Source organism: Lacerta agilis, chromosome 2 (assembly GCF_009819535.1).
Source record: "Lacerta agilis isolate rLacAgi1 chromosome 2, rLacAgi1.pri, whole genome shotgun sequence".
NCBI lineage: Eukaryota > Metazoa > Chordata > Lepidosauria > Squamata > Lacertidae > Lacerta > Lacerta agilis.
The window spans coordinates 111,837,756-111,851,427 of record NC_046313.1 but is presented as its reverse complement, the minus strand read 5'-3'; the positions used below and the strand labels follow the sequence as shown (position 1 = coordinate 111,851,427).

Genomic DNA, 13,672 nt, shown 5'->3' with positions numbered 1-13,672 from the left:
TAGTAGACCTGAACAAGCAATTTACAGAACTATCTGGGAAGAATAAGGAAATGGAGAAGGAATCCCAAACCATGACATCTAGATTAAACAAGCAGGAAGAAACTTGGAAAAAACATGTGGAGGACTGTAAGGACTATAAGAAAAACTCTGCTATCCTCATAAAGTGACATCACTGCAATTTGCATTTCCCTGCCCTGCCTGGATTGGCTGCCCCTTGTCAGGGGAGCAGGAACACAGACAGCATGGTGATGTCAGCAAAGCATCACGGGGGAAATTGCCACTGGCAGAGCAAGAACACAGAGTTGGTTAACAGCCACCCCAGCCGCTTTCAGGGTCCACTTCTGACTCCAGTCGTAAGGCAAGGCTGATCGCCATTGCCTCTTGTTTTAGAAGGCTGACCTTAATCACACAAAAACTTCACACCCTACAAACTCCACATATGTGCCATGCTTGGGCAAGAGTTCCAATAATCCTGAAAAAAATGGGGTATGAAGATAGAAAGCACTGCCCCCGTTTTGTGATGTCACGGAGCCAAATCCAATTCGCTGTGTGACATGAAAACATCAAACTACCTAAAGGTGACCCCTGATTGCCTCAGAAAGAAGCTCTTGTGTTTTTTAAGAAAATGGTATCAAAATTGTAAAGGACAGTGATTATTGTGTGTATGTGTGCACACATATAAGAAATAAGCAAACAGGGAGTGTCGTGAAACTTCCTCTCCCCCAAAAGAAATTTTTAATGAGCAAAAATTTAAGTGTGGTCCTAATATTGGGGAATCAAGCACTTTGGGTCTGGGTCAGAATGTTGCAAAACCCACATGACCGAAGGTACTGATGATCTCGATAAAGAAGGCCTGCACACAAAACAACCATCTATTTATTACCATGAAATAACATACAGTAATGCATGAAAAACCCATTTATTTATTTTTTGCACCGATGGTTGCGATTCTGTAGCTGCTCCCCTGCCTGCAGTTGGCTCTCGCAGCCGCGTCACTCCTTCGCACCCGAAATCCCTTGCATGAATGCGTCGCTGGGTTCCATTGATATGGGTAGGGCGGAAGGCAGGGAGGCCCACAGTAGGTGGCGCCAGAGAGCCAGCGACATGCACAGCCAACTAACGCTGGCCTTGATCCCCTCTTACTCGCGGCTGAGTTCTACAAGGGCCACACTGAGACCGAGGAGGAGGAAGCCGGCAGACAGCGCCACCCCTTGGACTGGATGCAAGTGGGAAGGCAGTCTGTGACCCAAAACTCTGGGAAAACTGGTTAGGTTCACCTTGCCGTTACCGCCTTCGTTACTCAGCGAAGTACAGGAACAGGCCTGTGTGGAAATGTTATGGCTTCTTTCCTAGCCGGGCAGGATTTTTTCCCCCATGCATAATACGATTAAATTGGTTACTAAGTTTTTCTGCTTCACGCATTCCTCTAAAAACAGGCTCTACGTTGTTTTATAAAGGTCTGGGTTAAGCAACTGCATAGTACGCTCCTAAGATTCCCTCTCTTTTTTTTGAAGGGGATCTTTGCTGCTCAACTATGTCAGACCAGGGAGTAAAGCCGTTTCCATTCCCCATCCCGCAGGAAGCACTCCCCACCCCGCACCCCCAAAAAAACCCTAAACGCCAGAACAGTTTAGGCTTGCAAAGCCTCCCGGTCTTTATGGGTTCTTTTATGGACCACGAGGTGCGCACTGCAGGTGAAGCACCTCCCGCAGACGAGGCACATGTACGGCTTCTCCCCCGTGTGGATCCTCTGGTGTTGCATGAGGTGGGCGCTCTGGCTGAAGCTCTTCCCGCAGGTGCCGCACTTGTAGGGCTTCTCCCCCGTGTGGGTCCGCTCGTGCTTCACCACGTCCGAGCTGGTGGTGAAGCTCTTCCCACACAGCGAGCACTTGTAGGGCTTCTCCCCGGTGTGGATCCTCTTGTGCTTGACGAGGTCGGAGCTGGAGCGGAAGCTCTTCCCGCAGACGAGGCACTTGCACGGCTTCTCGCCCGTGTGGGTCCTCTCGTGCTGCGTCAGGATCATGCTCTGGCTGAAGCTCTTCCCGCAGTAGGAGCATTTGTAAGGCCTCTCGCCCGTGTGGCTCCTCTGGTGCTTCACGAGGCCCGAGTTGGAGGCGAAGCTCTCCCCGCACGTGAGGCAGGTGTAGGGCCTCTCTCCTGTGTGCGTCCTCTCGTGCTGGATCAGGTTCGAGCTGCGCTTGAAGCTCTTCTCGCAGAGGGAGCAGTTGAACGGCTTCTCCTCCGTGTGCGTCTTTTTGTGGTTGACGAAGTTCGAGCTGGTGCTGAACCGCTTCCCGCAGTCAGGGCACTGGTAAGGCCTCTCGCCCGTGTGGGTCCTCTGGTGCGTCATGAGGTGGGCGTTGGAGCAGAAGCTCTTCCCGCACAGGAAGCACTTGTAGGGCTTCTCCTTCGTGTGGAAGCGCTCGTGGACGATCAGGTAGGAGCGCTGGTTGAAGCGCTTCTCGCACACAGAGCACTGGTACGGCTTCTCGCCCGTGTGGATCCGCTCGTGCTTCACGAGGTCCGAGCTCTGGTGGAAGCTGCGCCCGCAGTCGGAGCACTTGTAGGGCTTCTCCCCCGAGTGGTTCCTCTTCTGGTGGCTGATGAGGCTCGAGATGCTGCAGAAGCTCTTCCCACATTCGGTGCAGATGTAGGACGTCCCTTCGATGGAGCCGCCTTCGTCCAAGATGGGGAGGAGGCTCGGCGGGCCTTCCGGGTGGTGGCTGATCTCGCAGATGCCTTCCATGTCGTGAAACCCGGAAAGGCCATCTGGCGCTTCCAGCAAGGACCCACACGCTTCCATGAGGTCGGGGGTTTTCGTCTCGGTGACCTCTTCTTTGCTGTCGCTCATTTGTTCTCCGGCGGCGGGAATTTTATTTGAAAAATACGTTTTTCAGGCTAAAAAAGAAAAACAAAAGAGTGAGAAGCAACCTAAACAGGACTCGATCTCTGTGCCGCAGGTGAGTTTGGCCAGGGGTCCCTCTAACACTGAGTGGCAGTGGCTCTCCTGCAGGTTCAGACCTTTGGAGGCCCCTGAGCACTTAACTGATTTTGGTGCCCCCAAAGATACATCTAATTCAAAACAGAAACAATAGAATAAACAATAATAAACTGCAAAATAAAATTTTGTTTTTCGAAATGAAACGAAACAATGGGAAAGATGGAAAACAATGTTTATTTTTGTATATTTCCACTTTATTTATATTGGGGGGGGGAATCCCCTACTTTTTCGAATTGCAAAGTCTTTGATCAGATCCTCCAAACTAGTCTTACATAACACATCTGTTTCTGTACTTAGAGTAGAGAAAAGTAATCCAGTCTGCCTTGTAGCATAGCTGTGCAGTTGGGATTTTTAATATACTTCAACTGAGAAAATGGAACACTCAAATGAGCAATTTGGGAAGAAATGGAGGCAGTGAGAGATTTTACTTTCTTGGGCTCCATGATCACTGCAGATGGTGACAGCAGTCACGAAATTAAAAGACGCCTGCTTCTTGGGAGGAAAGCAATGACAAACCTAGACAGCATCTTAAAAAGCAGAGACATCACCTTGCCGACAAAGGTCCGTATAGTTAAAGCTATGGTTTTCCCAGTAGTAATGTATAGAAGTGAGAGCTGGACCATAATGAAGGCTGATCGCCGAAGAATGGATGCTTTTGAATTACCGGTATGGTGCTGGAGGAGACTCTTGAGAGTCCCATGGACTGCAAAAAGATCAAACTTATCCATCCTTAAAGAAATCAGCCCTGAATGCTCACTGGAAGGGCAGATCCTGAAGTTGAGGCTCCAGTACTTTGGTCACCTCATGAGAAGAGAAGACTCCCTGGAAAAGACCCTGATGCTGGGAAAGATGGAGGGCACAAGGAGAAGGGGACGACAAAGGATGAGATGGCTGGACAGTGTTCTCGAGGCGACTGGCATGAGTTTGGCCAAACTGCGGGAGGCAGTGGAGGATAGGGGTGCCTGGCGTGCTCTGGTCCATGGGGTCACAAAGAGTTGGGCACGACTGAACGACTGAACAACAACAAATGCTAAAAATGTGACAATGGGAAATTTCTGGGATGCCCCCCTTCCCTTGATGACCTGAGCACAGGCTTACAGTATTCTGCTTAATGGTTAATCCAGCCCCGTTCCCCTGGGTTCCAGGCAGGGACCATTCTCAGTCCTACCTCGAGATGTTGGGGATTGAACTCAGGACCTTCTGCATCCAATGGAGATGCTCCACCACTGCTGTGGCCATTCTCCTTTTCCAGGAGCAAAAATCATGTACTACCTTCCTGTGGATCAGCCTGCAGTTCACCCCCCACCCCCACCCCCAGATCCAACTCAGTTCCTGCGCTTTTCAGGTAGCAACTCTATTTGACCAGGATAGATCCCAGAAATGACCATTAGCCCACATTAAATTCACCCAGACACAAAAGATGCTCTTTTGAATATGCAACACTTGACATTGCAACGGCCTCCGGAGCAAAGAACAAGTTACAAAAGGGCCACGGGAACTCACTCCCCAAAAACTTCCCCCAAGGCTGTCCCCCATACCTCATACACACTGCTCTGCAAGCTTCTCCCAAGGGGCTCTTTAAACCAGGGCTGGCTCAAATTTGGGGGAATTACAATAATAACAAACAATAATTTATTATTTATACCCTGCCCATCTAACTGCGTTTCCCCAGCCACTCTGGGCAGCTCCCCCAAAAATATTTAAAACACAATAAACATCAAACATTAAAAACTTCCCTAAACAGGGCTGCCTTCAGATGTCTTCTAAAAGTCAGATAGTTGTTTATTTCCTTGACATCTGATGGGAGGGCATTCCACAGAGCAGGTGCCACCACCGAGAAGGCCCTCTGCCTGGTTCCTGGAAGCACCGTAGCTCAGGGCCGGACCATTTGCCTTGTCCTGGGTGCGATTCCCGGTGCCTCTGGGCAAGAATGGGAAAAGCCGTTGCCCCAAACCCTGGAGAGCCTCTGCCAGTCAGTGTTGATTTTCCGAGGCAGAATAAGGCAGCTTCCGGTGTTGTTCCCGTGTCAGTGCTGAGTTGCCTTGTGCAGAGTTCTGGCCCATTGGCCCATCTGGCTGAGAACTGTCTGCACTGATTGGCAGAAGCTCTCCGGGGGTTTCAGTCAGAGCATCTGTCTCAGCAGTATTATTGCTATCATTTATTTAATTAAATCCATATCCTGCCCTTCGTCTGAGGATCACACAGTAACTGGAGAGGCCACTGAGGCTCGAACCTGGGAACTTCTGCTTGCCTTGTAAGGAGAAACAGGAAGCTGTCGTGTGCTAGATGGTTGCTTCATTGAGCTCAGTATTGTCTACACTGACTGGCAGCTGCTCTCCGGGATTTCATTGCGGGAGTTTTCCCCAGAGGAGATGCCAGGGATTGGACCTTTTGCATGCAAGACAGTCTGGCCCTTCCCTTGGGGCATTTCTAAGATCGATCTGCATTTAAAAGGAGGAAGAAGAGGGTAGCTAGGAGGGGTTGCTAACTTTTCAAACACAGCCTGCAGCTGTGCCATTGGGCAGCATCCCAATCTGCAGGCGTTTTTTGTCCCTGTGTGGCAAAAAAAGCTTCACACCTGCTTTTTTCCCTGCACATCCACATTTCTGCACATCCAGCCACCGTCCAAAAGCAAAATCCGGCTTTCACACACTGCCCAGTCCATTGGCAACCTTAAAAAGGGCCCCCTTTGCCATAATATTGCATTGTGAAGCTTTCTCTTTTCCCAGCTTCTCCCCTGTTCCAGACAGAGATCTAAATATTTTGCGATCCAGCTTTTCCAGCCACCCAAGACGGGAAAGGGGAGTTTCCTATTGTCCCCCCCTCGCTGCACTACCTCGCCTTTCCCCTTTTGTCTCTCCTCCTCCCCCACTGGAGAAAAAAAGGGGGAAAGAGAAGAGAAGGAAGACGAGTAAGCACGATTTTGAGGGGAGCAACTTTCCTACCTCCACAAGCCCTCCCGATGCGCCGCCGCCTGCAAGAGCGCAGCAGCGCGCAGCAACACGCGCACAAAAGAGGCTGCTCTGCAGAACAGCTCCTGCAACTGCCGATTTTGCAAATGGGTTTTGCTGGAGCGATTGAAAAGGAGACAGACAGAGAGAGGAAGGAACAGGAAGTGGCCGTCGCTGTTTATCGTCCCCCTTCGCAAAAGAGAGAGAAGAAAACCGAGTCTCTCTAGTAGTCGTGGATTTGGGGCAACTCATTCCAAAGGCGCACAGGGGCGGGGAGGGAGGGAAAAATAAATAAATTCCAAATTATCATTAAAACTGCAAGGAAGCTTCTGGGATCTCCAGATCTTTGGTGAAGAATTCTGAACAAGTCCCAAGCTTGCTGGCTTTTGGGGGGCGTTTGGGGGTGATGTTTGGGGTGAGCCTAACAATGGAAGATGCCACATACAGAGTCAGAAAATCGGTCCATTTAGCGCAGTGTTGTCTACACTGACAGGCAGCGGCTGTCCAGGGTTCCAGGCAAGGCGCCTCTCCCAATCCTCTTTAAAAATAAATAAATTATGCTATTCAGATATATACATTTCACTGATTTTACAATCATTTTTTGACATTTTAAATCTTGACTTCCTCTTCTTTCTGTAGTTCCTTATTTTTTTTTATTTCTATTTAATATCTTCTGCATATCCAAATTAACTTAACTTATTTAAAACAAAATAAAATAAAAAATTCTTTCCAGTAGCACCTTAGAGACCAACTAAGTTTGTTCTTGGTATGAGCTTTCGTGTGCATGCACACGAAATACCTGAAGTATCTGAAGAAGTGTGCATGCACACGAAAGCTCATACCAAGAACAAACTTAGTTGGTCTCTAAGGTGCTACTGGAAAGAATTTTTATTTTATTTTGTTTTGACTATGGCAGACCAACACGGCTACCCACCTATAACTTTAACTTATTTATTTATTTATCTTCTTTATATATATACAGTGCTCTTATGTAGCTGCAGGTTATTACAACAATCCTGCCGTTGTTTTTATCTGTTTACAATTTATCTGTAAATATTCAATAAACCATTTCCATTCATTTATAATAAAAGTTTTCTTTTCTTGATTTCTTCTTCTTCCGGTAAGTTTCACCATTTCTGCACGTTCCGTAAGTTTTTTGTATTCCTTTTTCCTCTGCCTCTCCCAATCCTACCAAGAGATGTTACTGGGGACTGAAAGAGGAAGGCGAAGGGGAGACTTGGGAAATGTTTGTGATAGAACATAGGGTGGCATTCACCTACGGCCTGCCACATTCATACTATATGCATTTAAAACACGATGATTATTACTATAAACAGTAATGGCTTGCCTCACCTGCAAAAAAAAAAAAAAATCAAAAAAATCTGGGAGTTGTAGTTTGTTAAGGGTGCTGACAGTTGCTAGGAGACCACTGTTCCCTTCATGGAGCTACAGTTCCCAAAATTCTGTGTGAAGCCAGTGTGGTGTAGTGGTTAAGAGTGGTAGACTCGTAATCTGGGGAACCGGGTTCGAGTCTCCGCTCCTCCACATGCAGCTGCTGGGTGACCTTGGGCTAGTCACACTTCTTTGAAGTCTCTCAGCCCCACTCACCTCACAGAGTGTTTGTTGTGGGGGAGGAAGGGAAAGGAGAATATTAGGTGCTTTGAGACTCTTTCGGGTAGTGAAAAGCGGGATATCAAATCCAAACTCTTCTTCTTCTTATTGTTAAACTGATCTGAGGATTGTAGCTCTGTGAGCGGAATAGGCATTTCTTAACAACTCACAGCACTCTTAACAAACTATAGATCCCAATATTATTGTTATTTTGCTGGGGTGGGTGTGTAGCCATGACTGTTTAGAGTACTGTGCTCATTTGAAAACAACTGTAGGTGGTCTCAGCAAAGGGGGGTTTATCCACACCTGCCTGGTGACAATGCAGTTGGGTGAAGCATCCCAAGACTGAAACTACTGCTGCTTCTTCCTTCACCTGGGCATGTGCAGAGAGGAAAAGGTGTGAACATAATCCAGGGGAGGGTTTCAATTCATATACACTTCCAGGCAGAGGAAAACATTTCTTCTTCTACAGATGGGTACCCGGTCTATATCTGCCCAGATTTGTAAAGTTGGCAGGCCTTTGGTTGATCTGACTTACATCCTATGCTCTTTTAATATGTGTGTTTGTGTGTTTGAGGGGGCTACTGGGTTGTTGTTTTTATTTTGTATTACGTATTTTGTGGTTTTATATCTTGATTTTATTCGGTGAACCGCCCTGCGACCCCCGGGTATAGGGTGGTATATAAATTAAATAAATTATCATTATAATTAGCATTTGGGGGGGGTACTTTTAACTGCTGGTTTTATTTAGAATTCATTCCAGATCCATTTATTTTTAACGTTTGGCTTTTCCTCTCTCCATGACACAGCAATTATAGGAAAGAAAAGGGGAATCCCTTTAATCTACTCTGTGCTCTGGTTGTCACAAAGGGTTAAGTTGAGGGAGTCGGGATTTCTAGAGCAGCACTTTGAACGAAATTGTTAGGGCTATTGAAGGCCCTCCTCTTCCTTTTTCTTCCCCCTTAGCGACTCTATGGTGCTTTTCTTCGCTGCAAAGTAGAGGCTGGAAGAAGAGATTTTTCAGCTCCTGGGAGGGAATCCGGTAAGTGAGAACAGCCTTGAGGCAGGAGCAGAGAGCTCGCATGGAATAGGAAGGTTTGCTTCAGGGATCTAAGAGGACTCCCTGCTGGATCAGCCAAACCCCTCCAGACCAGCCTCCTGCTCCCAACAGTGGGCAGCCAGACCCATCTGGGATGCTCAGAGGCAGCAAGGCAGCAGAAAACCTCTTGCTTCTCTCTGCCTCCAGCATTTTGCGATCACAGGTAAACTGCTCCTGAACATGCAGGTTCCACGGAGCTGTGATGAGTTTTAGAACATCCTCTGTGGATTTCTCTATCCCCACCCCTTTTAAACATAAAGTCTGTCAAGGACTATTCTTCATCATGGCTATGTTTTGCCTATATCTTGCTTGATCTGTCTTCAGGGACATTATGTCAGGGGTGGTCAGAAGTCAGATTTGCAGTAGATCACTAAGTGTCTCTAAGGCTCCTTGATTGCCAGTTGATTAGAAATAGTAGCAGCAACTCCTTCTCCCGCCCTGCAAAAATGAGACAAACAGCTTCTGAAAGTGAGAAAGCGCAGTGGGAAACCAGGACTGGACTCTTGTGTGAAAGGGCTGTAATCAGGGTGCCATCTTCACTGTGCATTTAGCACAATGTAATTCCACTTTAAGCTGTCATGGCTTCCCCCAAAGAATCCTGGGAACTGTAGTTTGTTAAGAGCGCTGAGAGGAGACCCCCTATGCCCCTCACAGAGCTACAGCTCTCTGAGGACTGAGCATGCTCAGTGTGCACAGAATGCTGACTGCTGATTGGTGGGATGGAAAACGTGGGGGCAAGGAATGGAACGGAGTATCCTGAACAGGAGTGTTCCACGCTGCAATCTTTTGCTGCAGCTCCCACTGCTTCTCTTTCCTTGCAGACGCACCGTGCCTTGTAAAAAATCTTGGACCTGGCAGTTGACATCACCGAGAAACATGGGATAGCAGTTTGTGAGTGACCCCCTGCCAAGCCCCGGAGTTAAGAGAGGTGATGGCGTCCGAAGGCAGGAATGCAGCTGTCTGGGCTGTCCCCCGAGATGCCCTGCTGGAGGACACAGTGAAAATGGAGGCCCAGGAGGAGGCATCGGAGTCTGAACCAGAGGAGGCTGCAGGAACAGGCCCCTTGGCCGTCCGCTCAGAGAGCCTCAAGGAATTGTGGGAAGGGACCATAACAGAGCACATTAATCAGGAACCCAAGGAAGGGCCTCAGGAGGAGTGCTGGGAAGCTCAGTGTCAGGGGCTCCTGAAGGCTGCGCAGTCTCCGCAGCCTGAACCAGGAAACCTGGAGCTGGCCAGCAATGGCCCAAGGGACACTCAGGGGCGATCAGACATTGGGCTGCAGTCTGGGCGAGGGAGGGTGATCTGCCATCTGCCTGGCCCTGGAGGAGACATCCCCCAGCCCACCCACAGCATTTTGGCCTTGGATCGTGGGGAAGTGAAGAAGGAGGCTCCCAGCCAGGAGGTGGAGCGCCTGTGCTTCAGGCAGTTCCTCTACCAGGAGGCCGAGGGGCCGCGAGATCTCTGTGGGATGCTGTGGAGGCTCTGCCATCGGTGGCTGCAGCCGGAGAGGCGCACCAAGGAGCAGATGCTGGAGCTGGTGATTCTGGAGCAGTTCCTGGCTGTCCTGCCCCCGGAGATGCAGAACTGGGTCAGGGAAGGCGAGCCAGAGACTTGCGGTCAGGCAGTCGGCCTGGCAGAGGATTTCCTGGAGAGGCAGCAAGAGAACGAGCACAAAATACAACAGGTGAGAGGGCAGGAGAAGAACAAAAGGAACGATAGCAAGGCCTAGCCATTAGGGGCAGTTTTTGCTGACTGTAAATATGCATTGGACTCGGCCCTCCAGATGTTTTGGGACTACACTTCCCATCATCCCTGACCACTGGTCCTGCTAGCTAGGGATCATGGGAGTTGTAGGTCAAAAATATCTGGAGGGCCAAGTTTGCCTATGCCTGCTTTAGATGGTTCGAAAATGGGATCTGGCCAAATCAGCAGGGGGTTGGCTGTATTGGCAAAGTAGAACGTCCAGGTTCTGAGACAGTGTACCTTAGAATGCCACTTGCTGGGGGCAAACTGAGGTGTGTGGGCAATGCACTCTCTGCCTGAAGAAGGTCTCCTTGAGATTCTGGAGAGCTGCTGCCAGTCAGTGTAGACAATACTATGAAAGATGGGCCAATGGCCTGACTCAGTCAAAGGCAGGGAGCCTGTGGCCCTCCAGATGTTGCTGGACTCCCGCTCCCCTCACCCCTGAGCACTGGCCATGCTGGCTGGGGGCTGATGGGAATTGGAGTCCCATAGTGTCTGGAGAAGCTCCAGAGGTGTCCCCCCCCCCCCGAATTCATTTTTGTCTTGTTCTTTCTGCTGTTTCAGGTCCTCTGGCCCTTCAAGGAGAAAGCGGATGATTCCCCTGAGGCCGACGGGGCTCTGTCAGACTCTGGCGAGTGGCCACTCATCAGAGTGGTCAAGCAGGAGAATACAGCTGCTGATGCCCCTTGGCTGGGTAAGGAGTCTTTGGCTGGGGGGAGCTCTCTTACGGAGCGAGTTATGCAAGTGAGGGGCCACCACAATAAAGGCTCTGCCCACAGATTTAGTGCCCACCAATCTAACTGACCTTACAGGTGCACTAGCAATCAGGATCTCTGAGGCCACTCTTAGGGCTTGTGTGGGTTCCTGTAGGTGGTACTTCAAATAACTGGGCCCCAAACCCCTTATTTGATGACCCAGGCCCTCTTTTTTTTCTTGGTGAAGGAAAATTTCTCTTTCTAAGGATCCCTTTCTCCCCTCTATAACAGATGGTGAGGAGGAGAAGATTGTGCCAGTCAATTCTGAAGAAGCTGAACCACGTTGGATGCTGCCGGAGAGAGCAGAATGGACTGTATCCCGATATGCTGACCGGGGAGAAGCATCTGAAAACAAGCAGGAAACTCACCCCCATAATGAAGAAGGCAAGTCTGTTCTTTTCCAGCTCCCTGCCATGCCAGTCCAGCAAAGGTTCCTCAAGGGTGAGACATGCGCTGAGTGCGGAAAGTCCTTTCGCTGCAAGGCGGAGCTCACTGAACATCAGAGAATGCACTCCGGAGAGAAACCCTACATCTGCTCCGACTGTGGGAAGAGCTTCTGCAGGAGGAATGTCCTGGTTGCACATCAGAGAATCCACACCGGGGAGAAGCCCTTCAACTGCCCGGACTGCGGGAAAAACTTCAACCAGCGATCGCATCTTACGGCACATGAGAGAACCCACACGCAAGAGAAGCCCTTTGCTTGCGTGGACTGCGGACAGAGCTTTAGCAGGCGTACTGGGCTTGTGGCTCACCAGAGGATCCACACGGGAGAGAAGCCCTATCACTGCCAAGACTGCGGGAAAAGTTTCAGGCAGAGATTCGATCTTATTCGGCACCAGAGAATCCACACGGGAGAGAAGCCGCACGAGTGCCCCGACTGCGCCAAAAGCTTCAGGAACAAATCCGCTTTCCTCGTGCACAGAAGGATCCACACCGAGGAGAAACCGTACCCGTGCTCTGGGTGCGGGAAGAACTTCCGGCATCGCACGAACCTCCTCGCGCACGAAAGGATCCACACGGGAGAGAAGCCCTACAAGTGCGGGGAGTGCGGGAAGAGTTTTGGTGACGGGTCGTCCCTCATGAAACACAAGCGAGCCCACACGGGCGAGAAGCCGTACAAGTGTGCCGAGTGCGGGAAATGTTTCTCTCAGAACGCCGGCCTGGTTCAGCACGAGAAGATCCACACGGGAGAGAAACCCTTCCGGTGCCCAGACTGTCCCAAAAGCTTCCGGGACAAGTCGGCCTTTGTCGTCCACCACAGGACGCACACGAGGGAGAAGCCGTTCCAGTGCTCGGTCTGCGAGAAGAGCTTCAGCCATCGCTCCAACCTTCTCAAGCACGAAAGAACCCACACTGGGGTGAAGCCCTACAAGTGCCTGGAGTGCGGAAAGGGCTTCACTCAGAAGCCAAATCTCCTCGTACACGCGAGAAGCCATTTGAAAGAGGAAGGGTAGATTGGCTAAGCGGGTGGGGAGAACTACCTCACTGGGCATCCCCAGCTGGAAAATAAAATAAGGTCCCGAGTCTGCTTTTAGAGATCTCTGTTTTGTTGCCATTTTGCCACTGTTTTGAGTCAGGAGAAGCATGTGCTTTTTATCTGTGGCATAAAAGGAAGGGGAGGGTGTCAGGCTGCGGTCAAATCCCATAGCAGATGGAGAGACCACCCTGAAAAGATCCTTTCCATGTAGTCCAGTAATTAAATCATGTAGGAATCCAAGAGCCACTTAAGAATACAGTCGTACCTTGGATCTCAAACACCTTGCCTCCCAAACTATCAAAACCTGGAATTGAGTGTTCCGGCTTTCAAACGATTTTTGGAAGCCGAATGTCTGGCGTGGCTTCCGCAGCTTCTGATTGGCTGCGGGACGGTCCTGCAGCCAATCAGAAGCTGCACCTTGGTTTTTGAACAGTTCAAGGAATCAAACGTACTCCCGGAACGCATTCTGTTCGAGAACCAAGGTACGGCTTTATCAGGAAAGCCAAAGGTCTATTTAATCCAACGTCACGTTTCACACAGCTTACCGGTAGTTTAGTTTCTTCTTCAAATGTTGCCGTCCCAGGAAGCTTTGCCCCAAAGCCACTCACAATGAGCATTAACGTCTTCTCAATGTACATTACAGTTAATTTATTTTAAAACGAAAACCTGCCAATTTGCTGCAACAAATGTCAATGAATTCAGATGCAACTAGATCAACAGTTACAGGTAGGTAGCCGTGTTGGTCTGCCATAGTCAAAACAAAATAAAAAATAAAATATTCCTTCCAGTAGCACCTTAGAGACCAACTAAGTTAGTTCTTGGTATGAGCTTTCGTGTGCATGCACACTTTTTCAGATACACTGAAATTAGCTGTCTTAATACAAAGAAATTTCAGAAATAGACTGGAAAGAGAAGTGGCTGAATTGAAACTAATCACCAAACTTAAAACCATGGAGAAACCTGGTCTGAACAAAGACATTGGATTCTTATCTCATTATACATAACAAAGCTATCTTTAGCCATCTCACCCCTTGC

At 49.3% G+C, this 13,672-nt stretch overlaps 2 protein-coding genes across 2 annotated transcripts in view; one reads left to right on the top strand and one right to left on the bottom strand.

Annotated features, from left to right (window-relative positions):
• LOC117042452 overlaps positions 1-13,672 on the top strand; it is a 38,399-nt gene that overhangs the window by 7,762 nt on the left and 16,965 nt on the right. The window contains exons 4-11 of the mRNA XM_033141997.1: positions 1,695-1,765; positions 1,934-2,047; positions 2,186-2,299; positions 2,473-2,806; positions 8,530-8,605; positions 9,559-10,346; positions 10,970-11,099; positions 11,392-12,611. Of these exons, the coding sequence (XP_032997888.1) occupies positions 1,695-1,765; positions 1,934-2,047; positions 2,186-2,299; positions 2,473-2,806; positions 8,530-8,605; positions 9,559-10,346; positions 10,970-11,099; positions 11,392-12,611 (2,847 nt within the window). The remainder of the gene's footprint in view (positions 1-1,694; positions 1,766-1,933; positions 2,048-2,185; positions 2,300-2,472; positions 2,807-8,529; positions 8,606-9,558; positions 10,347-10,969; positions 11,100-11,391; positions 12,612-13,672) is intronic.
• Positions 1,018-6,064, bottom strand: LOC117042755 (zinc finger protein 501-like). The gene is made up of 2 exons (XM_033142390.1): positions 5,947-6,064; positions 1,018-2,898 (listed from the first exon to the last, which is right to left on the bottom strand). The coding sequence occupies exon 2, from the start codon at positions 2,849-2,851 to the stop codon at positions 1,631-1,633; it is 1,221 nt and encodes a 406-aa protein (XP_032998281.1). The 5' UTR covers positions 2,852-2,898; positions 5,947-6,064; the 3' UTR covers positions 1,018-1,630.

What these genes read in the sequence shown, in the direction of transcription:
- LOC117042755 (XM_033142390.1), bottom strand. Translation starts at nt 2,851, where the DNA reads ATGAGCGACAGCAAAGAAGAGGTCACCGAGACGAAAACCCCCGACCTC.